General features: G+C 37.0%; 3 protein-coding genes across 3 annotated transcripts; 2 read left to right on the top strand and 1 right to left on the bottom strand.

Annotated features, from left to right (window-relative positions):
* LOC109840279 (protein NSP-INTERACTING KINASE 1-like) lies at positions 213-13,464 on the top strand. Its single transcript, XM_020408852.1, has 5 exons — positions 213-311; positions 1,011-1,160; positions 1,435-1,776; positions 11,992-12,371; positions 12,901-13,464. Exons 1-5 carry the CDS (start codon positions 272-274, stop codon positions 13,228-13,230), a joined length of 1,242 nt encoding a protein of 413 aa, XP_020264441.1. The 5' UTR covers positions 213-271; the 3' UTR covers positions 13,231-13,464.
* On the bottom strand, positions 13,452-15,982 carry LOC109840280 (peroxidase 11-like). The gene is made up of 4 exons (XM_020408853.1): positions 15,402-15,982; positions 15,031-15,222; positions 14,142-14,307; positions 13,452-14,027 (listed from the first exon to the last, which is right to left on the bottom strand). Exons 1-4 carry the CDS (start codon positions 15,630-15,632, stop codon positions 13,612-13,614), a joined length of 1,005 nt encoding a protein of 334 aa, XP_020264442.1. The 5' UTR covers positions 15,633-15,982; the 3' UTR covers positions 13,452-13,611.
* Positions 19,062-19,868, top strand: LOC109842213. Its single transcript, XM_020411118.1, has 2 exons — positions 19,062-19,281; positions 19,471-19,868. The coding sequence occupies exons 1-2, from the start codon at positions 19,062-19,064 to the stop codon at positions 19,866-19,868; spliced, it is 618 nt and encodes a 205-aa protein (XP_020266707.1).

Here is a 21,244-nt window from a genome sequence, read left to right as displayed (position 1 = left end):
ATTTTCTGAAGCAGTTGAACTATGATATTCTGATAAGTTCATAAATTTTCATGCAGCATTATCGGAAATCCGTTGATTTGTGCTACTGGCTTAGATTGCTCTGGCACAATGCAAATGCCTATTTCCTTCGATGTTAATAATTCACAAATAACCCTGTACTTCAATTTTCTGAAGCAGTTGAACTATGATATTCTGATAAGTTCATAAATTTTCATGCAGCATTATCGGAAATCCGTTGATTTGTGCTACTGGCTTAGATTGCTCTGGCACAATGCAAATGCCTATTTCCTTCGATGTTAATAATTCACAAAGTAAGACTTTTTTTATGTCCTTTATATTACAAATCTTGATAGCACCCCATGTGCAGCAAAAAACTATTTTTCTCAGCATCTAAACATATTATTATTACTTTATATATTGATTCATACCTGTTTATTATTAGATTATATATACAACTGTTAGATTCACAGTCCTAGTCCCTTTTTTGGTGGTTAAAAAATTCATGATTAACTTCCATTTTCCTCCTCTATTCTCAATTGCTTAAGCAAACGTCATACAGCTAGTAAAAAGTCATTAAAATTTTCATTTTCAGTCTTGCTGTCGATTTCAATATATCGATTGAGTTAATTTTTATCCGTCACATTCGCTTTATGTATCAATTGGTTTACCTAAATCCAGCATTATATTTGGACTTTTTTTTCGCCTGTTATTTGCTTTTGTTCTTCATTGTTCATTTTGCCATTAGCTCTGTGGCCTTTCTAGATATTTCTTCTTCACCACATTTCCTAATTGATGTAACTTCAAATGGCAATTAGTAGTTTTTAATTGAGGTTTCAAATTACATGAACCCAGTACACGAAAATTCCGTTGCATTTAGCATCACTGCTCAAATTGCTTCTTAATTTTCTAGCATTCAATTTTTTCTTTTAGAATTTTTTTTTGCATACATACGATGAGGTATACAAGTCTCCACAGGATGATTGCTGAGTTAGTGAACATTTTTCTTTAAGGGGCTCCAGCTCCAATAAAACCCAAAGGTCACAAGTTCGCTGTTGCATTTGGTTCTGCTCTTAGCTGTGTTTGCTTATTTCTATGCGCGCTTGGGTTGCTCCTCTGGTGGAGACAGCAGCATAACCAACAGATCTTCCTTGACGTCAATGGTTAGTATATATTTATAAGGGCAAATTGGAGATAAACCCCCTCATGTATGCCTTCATCAGCACTTGTTACCACTTAACTATTTCATTAGCATTTCATTCCTACATTGGCATTTTGATGAGGAAAAACTGAATTGTCCTTCTCCCCCTTTTATATTTAGGGGTGATGAGTGCTATTAAAAGTATAGATTAGGTGGGTTATTTGCAATTTCCCCTAAAAGTAATTCTGCTCGCGTCTAGTTATTTACAGGAAACTTTTATTGCTTTAAAATCTCAGACCAACATAATGAGGAAGTTTGCCTTGGAAATTTGAAGAGGTTTAGCTTGAGGGAGCTTCAGACTGCTACAAATAACTTCAGCAATAAGAACATACTAGGAAAAGGTGGCTTTGGAAATGTATATAAAGGTCATCTTGCCGATGAAACTTTGGTGGCTGTGAAAAGGCTCAAGGATGGAAACGCTGCAGGTGGAGAGACCCAATTTCAGACTGAAGTGGAGATGATAAGCTTAGCAGTCCATCGAAATCTACTCAAATTATATGGGTTTTGTATGACTACTACCGAGAGGCTTCTAGTTTATCCCTATATGTCCAATGGAAGTGTCGCCTCCCGATTGAAAGGTAACAATACGTTCCACTCTACAAGTAAATTATTTTTTGGAAACTGAAGCTATAGGAGTTATATAATTGTTGGATTAAAACATGAGATGACTAACTACTTGAATTCATGGTATCAGACTAACTGAAGTTGCACATTTTATAGATCCCTATGACTTGCAAATTGTAAGTGCAGAAAAGGAATAGAATATTATGATTATGAATCTATGATACGATATGCTACCCTAGTGGCAACCTTAAATTGGATATATCATCAAGTATTTAGAGGTTGTTGCAATTAAAGTAAGTGAATTGAGTAAACATAATGCTTGAGCTATCATCAAACTAAGATGTAAGCAAGGTTTTAAATATCGGATATCTGAAAAATATCGAATGGCTAAAATTCATATCAGATTGCAGATTTCGGGGAAATAACATAGATATGTGGTAAATATCTGAATGCCATAACGGATGTTTGCATATATAGTATAATGCACTAAAATGTAATCTCAACATACTTAACAAAATTTACGTATACAAAATGTAAATAATATATTTATGGTCACTAATCAACCTTGTAAAACAATTAAAAGTACAAATCAAATGTTGCAACATTTTCTTCTGATTGTCATTTGATATGATGGAAAAATCATGATATCTGGGCCAAAAATTGCAAATACGTGGTATATTGTTTTGCAACAAGCCGTATAAAAGGATATATCTGTCAACATGTCCGCTAATATATTGGGCCATATGGGGGATATACCGCCCAAAATAGCCAAAAACGGTAAGGAATATTTAGAGACCATATCGGTTGTGGCAAGTCATGTAAAAGGATACATCGGGGGTTATATCGGGTCATGTCGAGATATTTAAAACAATGGATGTAAGGTTATTGAATAACTATTATAGGAATCATGAAATTCAGATCATATAGTATCCTACCCGGCCATGTGCTTTCAGCTGAACAGGATCACTTAGTGACATCATGATAGAGCTGAATAGATATCTACTAGATTTTGGCATGCATTATGCACGTGCAAACTACTATAGGAAATTAAAATATTAGGACTTATAACAAATATCAATTATTGTGATAGTTTACATGATATGGTCATGATGCACGTGTGACATTCTAACAATTATTAGGGCCTAAAAGAGAAATCCTCACTAGTAGAAAAACGAGCAACCTAGACGAAAATTTTCGTCTAGGTTGCTCCATTTTCCGTCTAGGTTGGTACACCTAGACGGAATTCAGTCTAGTTTGCTCCGTCTAGTCTGATTCCGTCTAGGTTGGGGCAAACTAGACGGAATTTTGTCTAGGTTGACCAACCTAGATGGACATCAACCTAGACGGAAGTAAGAAATCCGTCTAGATTGGCAACCTAGATGGAATTCCGTCTAGGTTGCTCCGCTACAGTAGTTTTTTTTTTGCAGAATCTGCGTTCCACGCTATATAATATCCAACGCCAAATCATGTTCATATCCAACCCAATCTAATTATATTTCAATATCAAATACAATTATATTCAAATAATACATTCACCAAAATACTAGAACGTAACATAAATAATTTACATAGACAATAACTAATTTTCACACGTCAAGGATTTATACAATGAAAGAGTTCGCGAAAGCCATGAGAAAGGTAAATTTATAGATGTGAAGAGAAGTAGATGTGAAGCACGTTGGGGGGCTACCACGCTTCAGCCACAAAGCAAGAAACCGCGTGAAGAGGTGCAGCTGCGTGAAGAGGTGAAGAGGTGAAGAGGTGTGGCCCACCACGTGACGAGATAAACGCGTAAGGAGATTTCTCCTTATGAGCGGAGACAGCAGGCCCACCACGAGATTGATTAACGTGGAGCAGCCTATAAATACCTGTGCTAGGTTTTTATTTTCGTGCGCGCAGGTGGGCAGAAGCGCAAAGCGGCGGCTACAGAGAACAGGCGCAGGCAGAGGTGCAAAAGAAAAGTCAGCGGCTTTCTTTGGCTTCGTGCAAACAGTCCTTTTGTATTTTTGAGAGATATTTGTGTGAGGGATCTGAGAGTTTGTTTGAAGGTTTAGATTGTGAGATTGTAAACCCTAGTTGTATTCTCTCCTTCTAATAGTAGATCTCCCCCGTCATTACCCCGTAGACGTAGGTAATTTGCCGAACCACGTAAAATTAGTTTGTTTGTGTTTGTGGCCATTATAATAGTTTTAGGATCCCTCGACAAGTCAGTCCTAGAACTGATGAGAGGAAGAGCTGATATCTCACTTTGTTGAGATATTCGCTTCAGATTCTTGTCTCCTTGGTGAGATGAAAATTCTTATTAATCTTTCTCTCTTATTGTGCATCAGAAACTCTACCAAAATTTTTATTGTGCCCAGGTTCCAGATCTAGGGTTTGGTTGGAGGAGTAGATCAATTTGGAGGCTCGTCTAGGACTTCATTTTGTGATAAAGGTGGGATCTTTTGGTAAAGACTCTATCTTTTTAGTTTTCGATCTATTTTTCGTTCGTTGGTGCGTTGAGAAAGATGTCGGGGAAAGAAGGTGCTTCGGGTGTCGAGGATGGTGCTTTTGGCGTGAAGATCATTCAGAGTTTGAATATCCACTCTATGAAGATAGATGTGGAGAAGTTTAATGACACAAATAATTTTAGATTATGAAGATGCGAGGTTTTGGATGCGCTGAACGGGCAGAATTTGGAGGATACCTTGGAGTTAGATGGCAATCCAGATGACATTAAAGAGAATGTTTGGAAGAAGATGAATCAAAAGGCGTGTGGTGTGATTAGGTCTTGTTTGACTCAAGATCTAAAATATGATGTGATGAATGAGAATTCTGCAAAGAAGATTTGAGAGATTCTCGAAAGTAAGTATCTGACAAAGAGTGTTGAGAACCGCTTACATTTAAAAAAGAGACTTTATCGTTTCCAGTTAAAGAAGGAAACCTCAATTAGAGATCACATGAACACATACACAAAGCTTCTTACGGATTTGGCAAATGTGAATGTCATGATTGAAGATGAGGACAAGGCATTGCTGTTGTTGAGTTCCTTACCTAACGAGGAATATGAGACCTTCGTCCTTACTCTGATTAATAGGAAGGTATCTCTTTCGTATAGTGAGGTCACTGCTGTACTGGTGAATTATCAGCTTCGAAAGAAGGATTAGGAGACTTCGACTGAGTCGGTAGCAGAGGCGTTGGCCGCAAGAGGGAAGGGTCCAAACCAAAAGAATTGAAAGTCACAGTCTAGAGTAGGACATTCTATAATTAAAAAAGATCAGTGTGCTTGGTGTAAGAAGACTGATCATTGAAAGAAAAATTGCCCAAAGCTCGACGAATGGATGAAGAATAAGCAGAAGGAAAAAGGGAAGCAACCATCATCAGAAGCAAACATCATATCGGATGGTAATATTTCTGACTTTTCTATTTATTCGCTTTCTATCAGTCCTACATGGAGTTATTCGGAGGAATCCGTGTGGATGTTGGATAGTGGTGTGACCTATCATGTGTGCCCTAGAAGAGAATGGTTTTTTAGTTTTAAGAAGCTGGATAGTGGTGTGGTGTACATGACTGATAACCGTGCATGCCAGATCCTTGGGATAGGAAGAATTCGCATCAAAATATTTGACGAGACTGTTAGGGAGTTAAATAATATGAGATATGTTCCTTCTTTGAGAAAGAACTTGATCTCGATTGGAGCTTTGGTTAGAGAGGGTCTAAATGTTCGAATTGAGGACATGGTTCTCAAGATTGTGGAAGACTCTCGGATTGTGATGAAGGGCGTCAAGAGGAATAACATGTATTACTTGACTGGAGGTATAGTGGCAGGTGGAGAACTGGCGATTTCTATTGATTCGACTAGACTGCGATATTTGGGGCTTGGCCATTCCAGTATTGATTCCTCGCATAGATTGAAAGAGGGTGCGAAGACCTGCAGTTTGAAGTCCAGTGAACATATTGATGTGAGCAAGAAGACCGAGGTGAAGTTTGGCACCTCTATTCACCGTGCTAAGGGTCGTTCTGAAGGAGTTCACGTGGATATTTGGGGGCCTTCCAAGAAGACATCATTGGGAGGTAATAAAAGTTTGGTTTCCTTTGTTGGTGGCTGTTCTAGGCGTATTTGGGTTACAACTAAATCCCCTATGGATAAAGTCCTAGTAGTCTCTAACAGTTTGAAGAAGTGTAAGATGGACAGAAAGGTGAAGATACTTCATTCTGATTTTGATGGGAGGTACAAGATGGACCTGTTTCTGTATTGGAGCCGAGCTCACGGTATTTCGAGACACTTCGTTGGAAAGAAAATCTTGGGGCAACTAGATAAGGTGGCAAATTCGGAGAACCGTGCATTACTGGAGGAGGATCGGTGTTTGTTATCAAGCAATGGTCTGTAGAAAAGTTTCTGGACTGAGGCTTCGATATATTTGGGTCATCCTATTAAAGAGTTGTCAACTGCTGCGATTGGAGGTAAAACTCCATTGGATGTTTGGTCTGGTAGTGTCACTTCGGTTGAGGCTTCGATGAGGGAGCTATTTGACTCTCTGCAGGTGGAGAGTTTTGGACAGACCTTAGATGTATCGCAGCGGGTGGAGAGTGATGCTACTCCATATTGGGTGAAGATTACTCCAGATCATACTATATTATTTAGGATTCCAGCTAAGGTGACACAGCTCAGGGATCATTTGGATTTAGGTGCAGATGATGAGTTGGGTTTTGATTCGAATGCAGCTGATAGATGTAGTTTGGATATGGCCATTGGTTCACCTCAGGTGGAGGTGTTTGAGGCCATTGGAGGTGCTATCAGTCGCAGAGTTGGTGATATTAGAGAAGGGTTGTGAACTCTTCTATTAGATTGAAGTCGTTCGCGGTCATTTGGGTGAACTACGTAAGGCTTGATTCCTTGGGCAAGAGGATACGTAGACAGTCTTTATGATGCAGCCGGGTTGGATTTTGATGAGGGTGTTAGACCCTAGAGGGGGGTGATTAGGGTCTTATGCTAATCTAATCCGATTAAATGCCAATTAAAACTAATTAACAAGTTATCCTAACAAGTATGAAATACAACAAGATATGTAAGCTAGGATAAACAATATGAACAATGAGATATATCCTATATGATGAAAATATATAACGTCTCCGCTCCCCACTCCCGGGGAGAAATTCACTATCAACCGGGTTTTCTACGTTCACCCGAATAACCTTTACACCTCACACTCGGTTTTCTAGCTAACCGAAAACTTTACAATCAACACACTATTGTAATCCCACTCTACACCCACTAAGTGTTGGACCTAGCCGTGTCTTCCTCAAGTGTTCGGTCACAACCTCTCCCTAGGCACGTCAACCGACGTCACTCCTCTTGGGACGATCCCCGACTCTCATCACACACTCCTCACTCGGTGTACAAGTGTATTACAAAGTGAATCTCACAATAAGCATAATTTAACAAATGATTGTTCTCTCTAACAAGGTGAGAACTCAATTAGGCTCAACTCAATGTCACATTATCCCATAACCTAATTATATAATGTATGCAAATATAATAAGCTCAATGGTTGTGTGTGTAACAATGAGATAATATAATCAAATCTAAACTCAATATAAAAAACTAGCTTTAAAGAATGATAATCAAATAACTAAGCAAATGTAAAGCTAGATAGAGTTTAGAAAACTTCTCCAATAGATGACAAGATGGAGAGATGGAGATTGGAGCCCAAACAAGAAGATGATCTCCTCCACTTGTGAAAACTTCTTCATAAACCAAAACAAACACTAACACACTTAAACCCTTGTTTAAAACTCTTTAAACTTGTTTAAAACATTTCTTAAGTGCCCTTAGAAGTATGAGGGCATGGAGTATATATAGGCTCATGAAACAAGCCCAAAAACCCAAGAAAACCAAGCAAAAAGACAAAATAACGGATATATATAAATCTGGAAAATATAGCCGTTAGCTACAGTAACCAACCTCCAGAGACATTTCCGGTCGACCGGAGTACTGTAGCAGTGCGCAGCTGTATTGTAAAATCAATTTAAAATAGTAAATTAACTCCAAAAATTATAAAATTTTGTAGGAATGTTCTAGACATGTAGAATAACATGTCAGAGAAAGAATTTCTAAAAAATCTTTTCCCAGTTGAGAGAAATAAATATTTGAACACAAATTTACAGTTTCTGAAAAACTATTAACATATACGATTTTGTAAAATCAATTAGGCACAGTAAATCAACTCCAAAAATAGTAAAATTTTGAGGGAAGTTTCTAAACATGTAGATAAACATGTCAAAGAAAGAATTTCTTGAATATCACTTCCCATTTATGAAAACTCATCTGTTTTGTAAAACATGCACGAACATGCACGAATGAAAAACATGATTTTGTAAATTCCATTAAACATAACAAATTAATTCCAAACTTGATGAAACTTTGCGAAATGTTTGTAAACATGAAAACAAACATGTTAGAAAAAGAATTTATCAATTTGCATTTATAATTTGTGAAAAAACACTGTATTCTGCAAAAGCACTAAAAGACGTATATATGAAAAACATGTGATTGTTATTTTTGACTCAAAACAAGTTTTAAAAACTTATGGAATATTTATATGGACATAATAAAAGTTGTTTATGATGTAAATATAGTCCAAAACTTATTTTGCATAAAAACACTTATAGTTAAGAAAATCACAAATATATATGTGTGTGTATATTTGAGCTTATAGAATTAACACACATAATATAAACCTATACTAAATATACTCAAGCTTGATGAAGGTCTTCAATGAGCATGACTTGGTAAACTTTGCGGAAGAAGCTTGTAATTGGATCTTTAACTTGAATTAACATTGCTTCACTCCATAAATTCGCCAACCTCCATTTGATATGATCGTTAAGGCTCGATTCCATCCATCCTCCAACAACGTTGTTTGTCTACAATAAATACGAAAACATAAATACTAGACAAACAACATTAGTGGTAAATTGTTTGTTAAACATCATCAAAGCAAGAAGGCCAACAGAGAGTAAGATCGATTTGGTAAGTTAATACCAATATTTGGAGAGTGTTTGCATTCTCATTTGGGTGTCGACTTGTTGTGGATTGAGTCCGTTGTCGTGAATTGTTTTTACTTCGTCCTGGATGTAACAAGTGAGATATTTATTTTGGTTGGTGTGGGCTCAGTTTTAGGAAAACTTCACCGATGTAGAGAATTGTGAAGCACGTTGGGGGCCACCACGCTTCAGCCGCAAAGCAAGAAACCGCGTGAAGAGGTGCAGCTGCGTGAAGAGGTGAAGAGGTGTGGCCCACCACGTGACGAGATAAACGCGTAAGGAGATTTCTCCTTGTGGGCGGAGACAGCAGGCCCACCACGAGATTGATTAACGTGGAGCAGCCTATAAATACATGTGCTAGGTTTTTATTTTCGTGCGTGCAAGTGGGCAGAAGCGCAAAGCGGTGGTTGCAGAGAACAGGCACAGGCAGAGGTGCAAAAGAAAAGTCAGCAGCTTTCTTTGGCTTTGTGCAAACAGTCATTTTGTACTTTTGAGAGAGATATTTGTGTGAGAGATCTGAGAGTTTGTTTGAGGGTTTAGATTATGAGATTGTAAACCCTAGTTGTATTCTTTCCCTCTAATAGTAGATCTCTCCCGTCCTTACCCCGTGGACGTAGGCAATTTGTCGAACCATATAAAATTGGTTTGTTTGTGTTTGTGGTCATTGTAATAGTTTTAGGATCCCTCGACAAGTCAGTCCTAGAACTGATGAGAGGAAGAGCCGATATCTCACTTTGTTGAGATATTTGCTTCAGATTCTTGTCTCCTTGGTGAGATGAGAATTCTTATTGATCTTTCTCTCTTATTGTGCACCAGAAACTCTGTCGAAATTTTCGCTGCGCGCAACAGTAGAGGCAAAGCAGTATTATTCCCAATCAGAATCAAATAAACTGACATCCTTCATCTCAGAGTAGTATACAATCTCCAAACACATGTCCTCCTCCTGTATCAATACAAGATAAAAAAATCCAAATAAGAAATAAAAAATCCAATAGAACAAACCAATGGGATATAAAACATAAGCAAGCATAAACAGGAGAGAACAATTCTAATTTGTAGAAGAATAACTTACACCGGAGGAGGCTGTTGACGCTCAACAAGAAAAGAAGTTACGGAGGGAAAATGTGTGTCAATATGTATGAAACAATTCTAATTTGTAGAAGAATTAAGGGACGTATACAAGAATAGGATTATTGTTTATCAACCAACATCTTTCAGATAAGACAACATAGAAAAGAAAGATAAAAATCATTCCTGTAAGCATGGCAGCAGGCTTTGCTGTACACTGCTGCTTAGGCTTCGATAGGATTTGGATTCATATCAAGTGCATTCTCAAACTATACCAGAGCATCTTTCACCTATCATTCAAAAATGGTGAGTCAATAGTATGCAAACATAAAATATGGAATAGGAAAGTTAGCAAAAATTATAGCGCGTTGGGGTATCTATGTGGTGATCTGTGTGTACAGGTGGGTGGGTGGTAAATGGAGGGGAGTGTATATAGGCAAGGAGAATATTTTCACAGGGCACTTTAAAAGATATCTGATTTATAAACTGAAAAAAGAAACAAATTAAACATAAATTTTATGAATGCTTGGCCTAGGGGGAAAAAGTGTGGATCAAATTTGCAATTGAATCCTTGATAATACAAGAGTATAATTCAAATTACCCACAAAGACACTCACACTTGGCCATCTATAAAATCATGCATGCCCTTCAATAGAGAATCCTAATTACAACACGATACATTGTTAATGTATTCCTCTTTGAACATCAGAGAAATTTGAACGGCTAATACGCAACTCCATTATTTCACCATGTTCTTCATGTATTGTGCTTCTACATTTATATTTGTATGATACAAATGCCTAGGGTAATCCGGTCAAAAGAAAACACAAGTGATATTCTATGCATTCGGCCGTGCTTAATTTCCCCCCTCCATCTCATTGTCAAACCCAAACCCACAATGCCTCTAAGCTCGCAAAAATATCAATCATTCACTACTCTCGCCTATTAATATCTTTCAATTTCAAAGGCCAAATGGGTCGATTTAGATACAACCAAGTAAACCCTACATGAGAAATTCACAGCACATTCGTAGGGATTTACGATCATAACTTCCCCTTACTCAAATTCAATGACCCAACTCCTAATTTCAAAAAAACCCTAAAAAACACTTTTTCTCATCTCAGTCTGCATTTTTCTCACTATCCAAAGAGTGTAACTACTGAATTTTAACTTCGATAAAATAATCCATAGATTTATAAGCGAACAAAAATAAACGAACAAATTCTACCTAAATTTTGAGAGACGAAGATTTCAGCGGGTGCAGAGTTACCTCGACACCGAATGTTTCAACCGTTAGGGTGACGACATTTGAAGGACGGTGGTGATATGGGAGAGGAGGATGATCAGAACACCGCAGCGGCGGAGAACCAGATCTGGATCCACTCCTCGAGCGCGCCGCTACCGCCCGCGAGATCACCCTCCTAAACCCCATCCGGGTCCACTCCAAGCACTCCGGCAAGCCCTTCTACGCCATCCTCCACCGGATCGATGTCGGCTTCGTCATCGACCTCGAGCCCGCTTGCTCGGAAGACCCCCGCCCTCTCTATTGCTGACGCCGTGGAGTCTCAGAAGCTCGTCGTCCGCCGTGAAAGTAGAGGACGACGGGCGGCGTGGAGATGAGAGAGAGAGATTTGGGGGTTTGTAGAGAGAGAGCGGGTTTGGCCCATTTTAGATGGAGAGGGAAATGAAAAAAGAGGGGGAGGAAATGAAAAAATAGGCGGGCAAATGAAAAAAGAGGGAGGCGTAAATTTTTTTTAGACAACCTATAGACGGAATTTCCGTCTAGGTTGAATGTCTATTTTAAAAAAAAATAAAAACCGTCTAGTTTGTCAATCTAGACGGAAATTTCCATCTAGATTGATTCAAACTAAACGGAACAAACTAGACAAAAAATTTTCCGTCTAGTTTGAGGCAAACTAGATGGAAAAAATTCCGTCTAGTTTGTTTCGTCTAGTTTGTTCATTTTTCTACTAGTACCTACTTAATTATGGGTTTTGAAATAATTTCCCAAAACTATTATGATGTCAGCCAAACATGCCCCTACGCATGGAAGCAAAAAGTAGATCCTCAAAAGTTTAAGAAAAATGTCTTTAAGAGAAAAAGAAAAAGACCTCTTATCATTCTTTAACCAACAGGTAAGCCATCACTAGAGTGGGGTACAAGAAAGAGAATAGCACTGGGAGCAGCAAGAGGTCTACTTTATCTCCATGAACAATGTGATCCCAAGATAATTCACCGAGATGTCAAAGCAGCAAACATACTGCTTGATGACTACTGTGAGGCCATAGTTGGCGATTTTGGGCTAGCAAAGCTTTTGGATCACAAGGATTCTCATGTGACTACTGCTGTTAGAGGTACCGTTGGTCATATAGCTCCCGAGTATCTCTCAACAGGCCAATCTTCTGAGAAAACTGACGTGTTTGGATTTGGCATTCTTCTTCTTGAACTGATCACTGGCCAGACTGCTCTTGAGTTTGGGAAGGCGGCAAATCAGAAAGGAGCCATGATAGAATGGGTAAGCATAAATTTGAAAATATTTGAATACTTCATTGTCATAAAACATTTTATTTTATCCCTCATCTGATCCAAATCCTTTTTAGGCATCCAAAAGTGACGTCAAGCAGCTGAATTAGAGCATCTGTACTTCATTCTGAAAAGCATAATAGTTATACTAACTAGGTAGCGAAATATGTTGCATAGCAGGCTTGATTCCATTTTATTTCAAGTTTTTTTCTGCTCATGATTATATTAGCTTAATACTTAAATCAAGTGACAGGTAAAGCAGCTCAATCTTAAGAAAATCATTTCCTTGTGAAAATTGTGATTGGGAAGGTCATAGTAGCAAAAGCAATCACATTACCCTTCGATTAGTACACAATGTTTTGTGTACTTATACCCACTGTTATTCGCAAAAGATTACCATATCACCTTACCCTTCAATTAATACTCAATGTTTTGTGTAAGTATCGCACTTATTCACAGTTCAAAAAGAAAACATTAGCTTGCACGCAGCTAACAAAGTTGGTTTGGTCTCTTTCATTCAGGTGAAAAAAGTTCACCTAGAGAAAAAACTTGACATGCTAGTGGACAAGGACCTGAAGAACAGGTATGATCATGTAGAGCTTGAAGAGATGGTTCAGGTCGCACTCCTATGCACCCAATATCTCCCAGGCCACCGGCCAAAGATGTCAGAGGTAGTGAGAATGCTGGAAGGAGATGGTCTTGCTGAGAAGTGGGAAGCCTCTCAGGGGCTTGACCCACCTCCCAAGTTCAAAGTGCCTGAGTCCTCATCTAATTCAGAGCGCTGCTACTCTGATCTTACTGATGATTCATCGCTTCTGGTACAAGCAATGGAGCTCTCTGGACCAAGGTAATGATGATGATGATGATGATGATAAAAAGATAATAAATTCAAACAGAAAGGTAGAGTGTTGTTATTGAAGAACTTGTACAGTAAAAAGTGAGTTAAATGTTTTTTTAGTGTATTTTGTATAATGGTCTATGAGCTCTTGTGGAGAATAGCATAATGTGTAGAGTTGATTTCCAATTAATTTCAAGAGATAAGTTCTGAGAAATTTCATGGAATGTAGTGGAGAATAAATTGAATTCATTCATGGTGTATACGTATTGATATAGGAAATTTTCTCTCAAGACATGACAATAATGCTACCACACAACAATCTTTTTTTAGATATTTGTTAACACTAAACACACTCACAAAATTATTCAGGCACAGTAGAATCAGAATTCAGTGTTCATGTATTCACAAATCTGCAGCTAGTCCTCACTTCACCGCCCTCAGGATTAGTAATGTTCCCCATCTTCACCATTGAATCCGAAAACTGCTTGAAGAAAGCAATAGGATCAGCGGCATATGTCTTCACAAGGTCAGATGTCTGAAAGCCTACAAGACTTGAGTACATCTCCTGGTCAGAATTCAGAAGCCCATCTCCCTTAATAAGTGACTCGAAGAATGCATTATCGAAGAGTGTAGGGGTAACATAGTCCATTGGGGTAATATTATCATCTCCTCCGCTTAAGGGGCAGGTTGATTTTAGCTTGTTGATATATAATTCTGATGCTGGATTGTAATGTGATGTAAGTTCAAAGTCACCCCCGTAGATTCTGTCCCTGAAATTGACACATCGAGCCATTCCAATGGTGTGTGCACCTGTGACACACAGCATTAAGATCTTATTGCATTTAGTGTGGGTAGTCGTAATAGAGAGATCATGTGCAGATATTGACAGTAGAATTTAGGGGGGTTACAAGAGAAGAAATATACCAACTAAAGCTACCATATCTGTGACTGAGAGGCCTTTCTCAAAGAATTTGGTGATGAGAGGAATGAGGCCTTGATCAGGACTTGGTATATCGGAATTAGCTAATTCCAAACTTGCGGTTTTAGAGTCTTTTCTTCCAACCGGAACATCCCAATAGGGTCCTCCAACCTGCAAAATATGAAATTACTGCAAGATATATAAATGACTAATAACAGATATAGAGCCATTAGGTTTGCACATTCAATCATGCATAGAATCATACTCTTGGATTGTGGAAAACCTCTTCAGGTTTAAATTAATCTTCTCGCAGCTAAATTGTTCATTGTCATTCTTGCTGGTTTCTAATGTAATTGCCTCTTTTACCTTTGCACACCTGCATGGACTTGATTATTTATTGACAAATTTCAAAACTGGCGTCTACTTTCAGCATGCCTTCATATTTTATGCTAATTTATCTGAGATAATAGGTCGTTGATTTTTTTAAAATGATCAAGTGTTGACCTTACTAAGTATTTCAGCTACAAAGATTACATCTAAACGTGAAAAGTGGATACTTTTATGAAGAATTGTGATACAATAAATAATTCTATTCTTGTTGTTTTAATTTGGCATATGGAAAGCTTAGCAGGCTACATAAATTTTAAAAGATCCCGAAAGATCCTTACGATTTGAGGCATTGCATTGCTTATTAATAACTGGAACTCTCTTCTCTCTGTGCGTTTGTTCAAAGATTTATTAGATGCAAATGAAAACATCAAATCTCAAGAAGTTGAGACTAGTCTAATTGTTCTGTATTAAGAAAATATTGGATGTATTTACTAGGGAATGAGATTTCTATCTATGTAAATATGATTGAAAACTATGTTGAGATTTGTATTTGTCATATCATACCAGGATAACTGCATCTCTAGCTGCTATAGCGAGAAGATCAGCACAAGACACAGTTTCAGGGCACTGAGACTCCAACTGATTCTTTATACGATCCACCAAGTCGAAGCCAATCAAAGAATTCAAATTCTGTGCTGCTGCTTTTTCACCTTTCAGCGTTATAGTGTCATCCAGTAACACTGATCCATCACATCCCTGCACAAGTACGTACAATTTTTTCAGTAAAAATATTACTATTGAACTCGAAGTCAGCAGTTTAAAAAAACTTTTCTGTGGTACAGCAGTCAAAAGATAAATCACTTATACGGTTTTCGATATGTTGTTGAAAATGAAGTTGGAAGTACGTGAAACTAAGATACTGAACTTTGACTGACCTGAACAAAGCAATCATGAAAATGGAGTCGAAGAATAGCAGCCGCATTGCGAGGATCCTCGCGAACCATGCACTCCATCTCAGTCCTCACAATCTTTTCAGCATCAGGGCAAGTCTTCTTGTAGTAATCCAGGCTCAGCTGAGACTGATCTTGAGCCCAAGACACGGTCCCAAAATTTGCCAACAGCAATGTTGCCATCAGTACCAATAGAACAAATCGAGCATGAAACATTTTGAAAGCTGCTGTATTTTCGCTTGCTAGGCTGGTGGGATTGCAATAATTAACAGGGCTCTACCTAGTTTTATATGATGTAGATACAAGTCAAGCAAGTGCTTTGAGTCAAGGGGAGATCAGCTAATGTGAGTAAGGTTGGTGAAGCGAGCAAGCTAGAAATCATCAAAAGCTTGGTCAACTTTTCGAAGTGGTCTTTGCACAGTAATAAGTGATTAAGAAAGTGTAACGTTTGATTGGTTTGGTGGCTTAGTTTCACCAATCTTGGAAGTTATTAACGATTACTTCACACGTGATGGATAGTTTGCGGTTTGATTAGTATAATTGTGCAATGAAGTGATTAAAATTTCGTTCTTCACACGTAATTCCAACTGTTATTGCAAATGGGAAGCATCCAAGATCACTTAGTAATATATGATAAAATTTTCTTGTTGGCTAGTTTCACAAGAAGTCATTGCGCTTTATATGTGAATGGTGATATACTAGCAGATATCTTCTACATCCTTAATTGTAAAGAAATTCTACAATTTACCAATCAAACATCCTCATTCAGTGGACATGATTAGTTAAGATAGTTAATTTTAGACTTTCTCTACAATCAAAATTATAGAGAATCTAGACCCACTCCAGGACATGATTAATTAGTAAACAAAGTGTCTCCAATGTGACTGCATACTTTTTGTCATATGGGCATGCATGTGCTTATTGAAATTGAATCGACATTTATCCATCAAATTTTACCTTCCGGCGTCATTGAAAATCACAAATACGCACATAATTAACGAAGTAGAATTTTCTCTAATCTTGTAAATTCAGGGCATGCTTGGTGTGATTTATCTTAATCTCCCTGTCGGCAAATATTCTACAGTGCTCCTGCACGGCAGCCTAATTTTACGGCGAGCGATCCAGGAGCTATAAAGTACACCAAACAAGTAATTAATGTTTATTTGTTTCCTTCAATTAACGTTTACTTTTACTAGTAAACATATACGAATCAATAGTCAGGTCTTGACAGTGATCCAATTATACTATCCCTGCCCGGCCTGGATTTCAAGATCTAGGCTGGGCAAAATGCCCAGCCCTAGACTCGGGGTGCCCGGGCCGGACTCCGGGCCAATCCAGAAATTTTTTTGTTATTTTGTTTGTTTTTTCAAATATTTACTTAAAAATTAGATTAATCTTATTACATTTATATAAGTATGTATTAGTATATATTTACATATTAGTATATAGTTATAAATTATATGCACATTATTATATATAAGTATATTGTATGTACTTATAAGTTATAACTTTAGAGAGAGAGTATCACATAAGCATATATTACTTATTTATAATTACGTATTATATATTAATATATGTATTTATTGCATACTTATATTATGCGTATTTAAGTATAGTTATATACTTTACTTATACGATATACTTTTATATATACTAGTTGCAATATACTTATATATAATTGTACTTATGTACTTATGTACTTATATAAAATATACTTATATAACTATAAGTCTATAATATACACATATAAGTATACTTATAACTATATTATATATACTTATATATTTATATCTTAGTATCTATACCGTGATAAGAGTTTATATATAAGTATATATATATAATATAATGTACTTGTATACTTACAAGTATGTGTATGTGTGTGTATATATAGAGACACACACTTACGTACTTAAAAATATACAACTATATACATTTAGGACTAGGAAGCTACAACCATTTTTCTCAAAAAAACTATATACACTTAGAAATACATATAAATATACATTAATGACCATAATATAATTATATATAAAATATATATTAAAAATATATAAATTTAATAACTAGGTTGGGCTTCACCAACACAACAACACAACCTACACCCGAGCTTAGAATCTGATCGGGCCGTATTTTCTGAGCTTTTCTCAAGCCCGGGCCGAGTTCGTGCCCAGCTTGGTCCAAGCCTGATACTGAGCCGGGCCGAACCGCTCAATTGGACACCCCTACAAATAGCCACGGTTAGGTACGTTAAACACAATCATAATGGAACAAAATCCCCAATTTGGGCATCATACAAGAAGGCGAATCATGCAGCGGACTTTCTTGCAAAATTATGTATCGATTAGAATTTTGACCGTGCAGTTCTCGAAGATATGTCAAGTTGAATTTATCAGTTCATTGATCAAGACATTGCAGGAAAGAAATGGCTTCAAGTGATGCACTCTAAGGATGGTTCTCTTTGTGCGTAGTTTGTTTATTGTCTGAGGGTTTCCCCCTCTGTTATACTAGCCAATAAAAAAAGAAAAAAGAAAAATACCTATTTTTGTCTTTTTTGATTCATATAAAATTATTATGCAAATCTAGTTAAATAAAATACTAAAATAGCAAAATTAATTATAGATACATATATGATATTTGATAAATCTCTAAAACATTAGTTGTCTTATTGGTGTTCCTTTTTTTTTCAAAACATTGAATTCTTATTGGTCTCCATTATTATCAATAAATCACTAAGTATTAGGTTCTTGTTGAAATCTAAAAGACAAAATGTATGTGGATATTACTTTGTATGTGGACTATTAACTTGGTGTCTTTTCATTAGCCCAATGTCCTTTTATCTTCCATTATGTATCTATAAATTATACCATGTATGGAAATGGATTAATAGGAATAAAAATTACAATTTCTCTTCTTCTCTTGTCTCTTGTCTCTTGTTTTCATTTCTTTAGTATATTACAATACGTTATCAGCACGAGTGGCTCTAGCCGGTTCGTGATCATCGGTTCGTAGTAATAGATTTTTAGGTATACATCTTCTGCAAGGTAATAATACATTCGGCCTTTGTCTATTTACATAGTATCAAAGATTTTTAGGTATACATCTTCTGCAAGGTAATAATACATTCGGCCTTTGTCTATTTACATAGTATCAATCTTTCCGTCGAATGATTATGATTATGTCCAATATGATATGCAATTCTTTGGTTTGTTTTTATGCGAATCATGTGATGATGATATATTTGCGCAGTTGTCCTTTTATAAACACACGAACATGTATGTTGGTCTTATTATGAATACAATTTGTTTTCATCTTGTAAAAATAAATAAACAAACATTCACTTTTTGTTTGTTTTTATATATATAGAATCTTCCCCTTCTCGTATTTGTTATATAATATACATGCATATAAACCATTTATTATATGTTGATTTCATACAGTTTGGTTTAATACAATTTGCAAATGCACACCTTTTATTGATTGATCACTTGTCCTAGCTAATTAGAACAGAGGCATGCACTGTAACTAATTATTTGTGGCTCCTTTATTTATTCGCTTCTGTTTGTATGCACACCTTGTATAGTGCAATATTTTATAAATTTGGTGGATTGATATATCTTCTAATGATAATTATAGCATTTCTGAACAATGTCTAACATCACCAAAAGAGAATTTGCTGAGCTTGTCGTTGATGGCAGCAACTACTTGACTTGGGTCTTGGATGTTGAAATCTACCTGGATTCTTGTGATTTAAGCAACACTATTGTTCTAGCTTCTCAGAGCACCTCTGCCCAGAAGGAAAAGGCATTGATTTTTCTTCGTCATCATCTTAACAAAGACCTGAAAAATGAGTACCTTACTGAAAAAGGTCCTGCTATTCTATGGCAATCCCTGAAGGATCGCTTTGACCAACAGACGGCTATTATGCTCCCGCAAGCACAATATGATTAGTTGAACTTGCGATTTCAGGATTTTAAATCCGTGACTGAATACAATTCAACTCTCCACCGCATTGTCTCATAGCTGAAGCTCTGTAAGTAGAACTAGAACATTACAGAGACTGAATTGATTGAAAAGACCCTCTCTACATTCCATGCAAGTAATCTTATACTCCAGCAGCAGTACAGTACCAAAAACTATTCAAAACACTCTGAATTGATCTCTGCATTACTAGTTGCAAAGAAACACAACCAACTTCTGATGCGCAACCATAATGCTAGACCAGTTGGTTCGCAAGCTGTGCCTGAAGCACATACCGCAAATCAGAGTAATACTCATGGGCGTGGACATGGTAGAGGTCGTAGACGTGGTCGCAGGTCTTATCGTGGTGGTAGGGGTCGTGGTCGTCACAATGCTAATGGTCTTCAGGACCGTGGTAAGTGTCAGAGCAAGGATACATCTCCTTCACACAAGCCTAACTCTCATCAACAGGTTGCAAATAACAAGCAAGCTTGATATAGGTGTGGATGTGAGGACCACTGGTATCGCACATGTCGTACACCGAAACATTTGGTTGAGGCCTATCAGAGAATGCTGAAGGACTCAAAGGGGAAGGCAAAACAAGGTGAGAAACATCATGGCAGTTTGCCTGAAGCAAACATGACCTTGAAAGATGACAATTATGATGATAACCTATTGAAGATGGGAGATATGAATCTGGACGATGATGACTTATTGAAGATGGAGCTTGATGATTTTGGTGACCAGGAGTGATCATGTTATTTATCACTATTTATGCATGTTTTATTAGTCTATTCCATTTTTTCAAACTTGTTCTAGTTTCTTTTGTTAAGATAATTTGGAATTGTTCTAGACTTATTCTGCATGTTTTTGTAAGACAATTTCAAGTTCGTATGAGTTTGTTTAAATGATTATGCCTTTACCTTATTTTTTTTTGTGCTTATATGAATATTTCATTTTTTTAAATAGCACGACAACTCTCGCATACAACCCATGAAGAAGGAGACTATCTTGTGTTTGGTAGATAGTGCTACCACACATACTATCCTGAAAGATAGAATTTTTTTCCTAACTTTGACTGAAAAATAAGGAAGTGTAACCACCATTGCTAACGACAATGTGTTGATAGTAGGCTCCGGCAGAGCTTCACTAATACTTCCTATGGGTACAGAATTAATTATCAATGATGCATTATTATATCCAGAATCTAAACGTACCCTTCTTAGTTTTAAAGATATTCGGTCTAATGGTTTTCATATTAAAACCAAAAATGAGAATGGTGCTGAACATCTTCTCATGACTCAGTTAATTAGATGTCGGAAGCAGGTTATAGAGAAGCTTCCATCTTTCTCCTCAGGGTTGTACTACACATATATCCGACCTAATACTAACCATGTTGCGATGAGTTCAAACTTTAAAGACCAAAATTCATTTAAATTATGGCATGAGCGATTGGGTCATCCTGGGCAAAATATGATGCGTCGGATAATATTAAATTCAATTGGGCATAATATGCCAAGCAGCAATGTCCCCTCATCGTTAGACTATATTTGTGAGTCTTGTGCTAAAGGAAAACTTATAGTACACCCTTCTCGTACTAAAGTGAATGTTGAATCTCCCATTTTCCTTCAGAGGATTCAAGGAGATATCTGTGGACCCATTCATCCTGCATCAGGACCATTTAGATACTTTATGGTCTTGATCGATGCCTCTACTCGGTGGACTCATGTAAACTTGTTATCCACCCGTAATAATGCCTTTGCTAAATTAATAGCAAAGATCATTGAATTACGAGCTCAATTTCCTAATTTTCCAATTAAATCTATTCGTATGGATAATACTGCCGAGTTCACATCCAAATCATTTGATGA

This window comes from Asparagus officinalis, chromosome 5 (genome assembly GCF_001876935.1).
Source record: "Asparagus officinalis chromosome 5, Aspof.V1, whole genome shotgun sequence".
Classification (NCBI taxonomy): Eukaryota; Viridiplantae; Streptophyta; class Magnoliopsida; order Asparagales; family Asparagaceae; genus Asparagus; species Asparagus officinalis.
The sequence above is the reverse complement of the archived record's forward strand: the minus strand, read 5'-3'. Positions and strand labels throughout refer to the sequence as shown.

What these genes read in the sequence shown, in the direction of transcription:
- LOC109840279 (XM_020408852.1), top strand. Translation starts at nt 272, where the DNA reads ATGCAAATGCCTATTTCCTTCGATGTTAATAATTCACAAA. An exon ending in CGATGTTAATAATTCACAAA is followed by an intron (nt 312 to 1,010) that starts GTAAGACTTTTT and finishes TTTTTCTTTAAG; the next exon opens with GGGCTCCAGCTCCAATAAAA. An exon ending in AAGGAGCCATGATAGAATGG is followed by an intron (nt 12,372 to 12,900) that starts GTAAGCATAAAT and finishes TCTTTCATTCAG; the next exon opens with GTGAAAAAAGTTCACCTAGA.
- LOC109840280 (XM_020408853.1), bottom strand. Translation starts at nt 15,632, where the DNA reads ATGTTTCATGCTCGATTTGTTCTATTGGTACTGATGGCAACATTGCTG. An exon ending in TTCATGATTGCTTTGTTCAG is followed by an intron (nt 15,223 to 15,401) that starts GTCAGTCAAAGT and finishes GTACTTGTGCAG; the next exon opens with GGATGTGATGGATCAGTGTT. An exon ending in CTAGAGATGCAGTTATCCTG is followed by an intron (nt 14,308 to 15,030) that starts GTATGATATGAC and finishes CATATTTTGCAG; the next exon opens with GTTGGAGGACCCTATTGGGA.
- LOC109842213 (XM_020411118.1), top strand. Translation starts at nt 19,062, where the DNA reads ATGTCTAACATCACCAAAAGAGAATTTGCTGAGCTTGTCGTTGATGGC. An exon ending in TGAGTACCTTACTGAAAAAG is followed by an intron (nt 19,282 to 19,470) that starts GTCCTGCTATTC and finishes AGAACATTACAG; the next exon opens with AGACTGAATTGATTGAAAAG.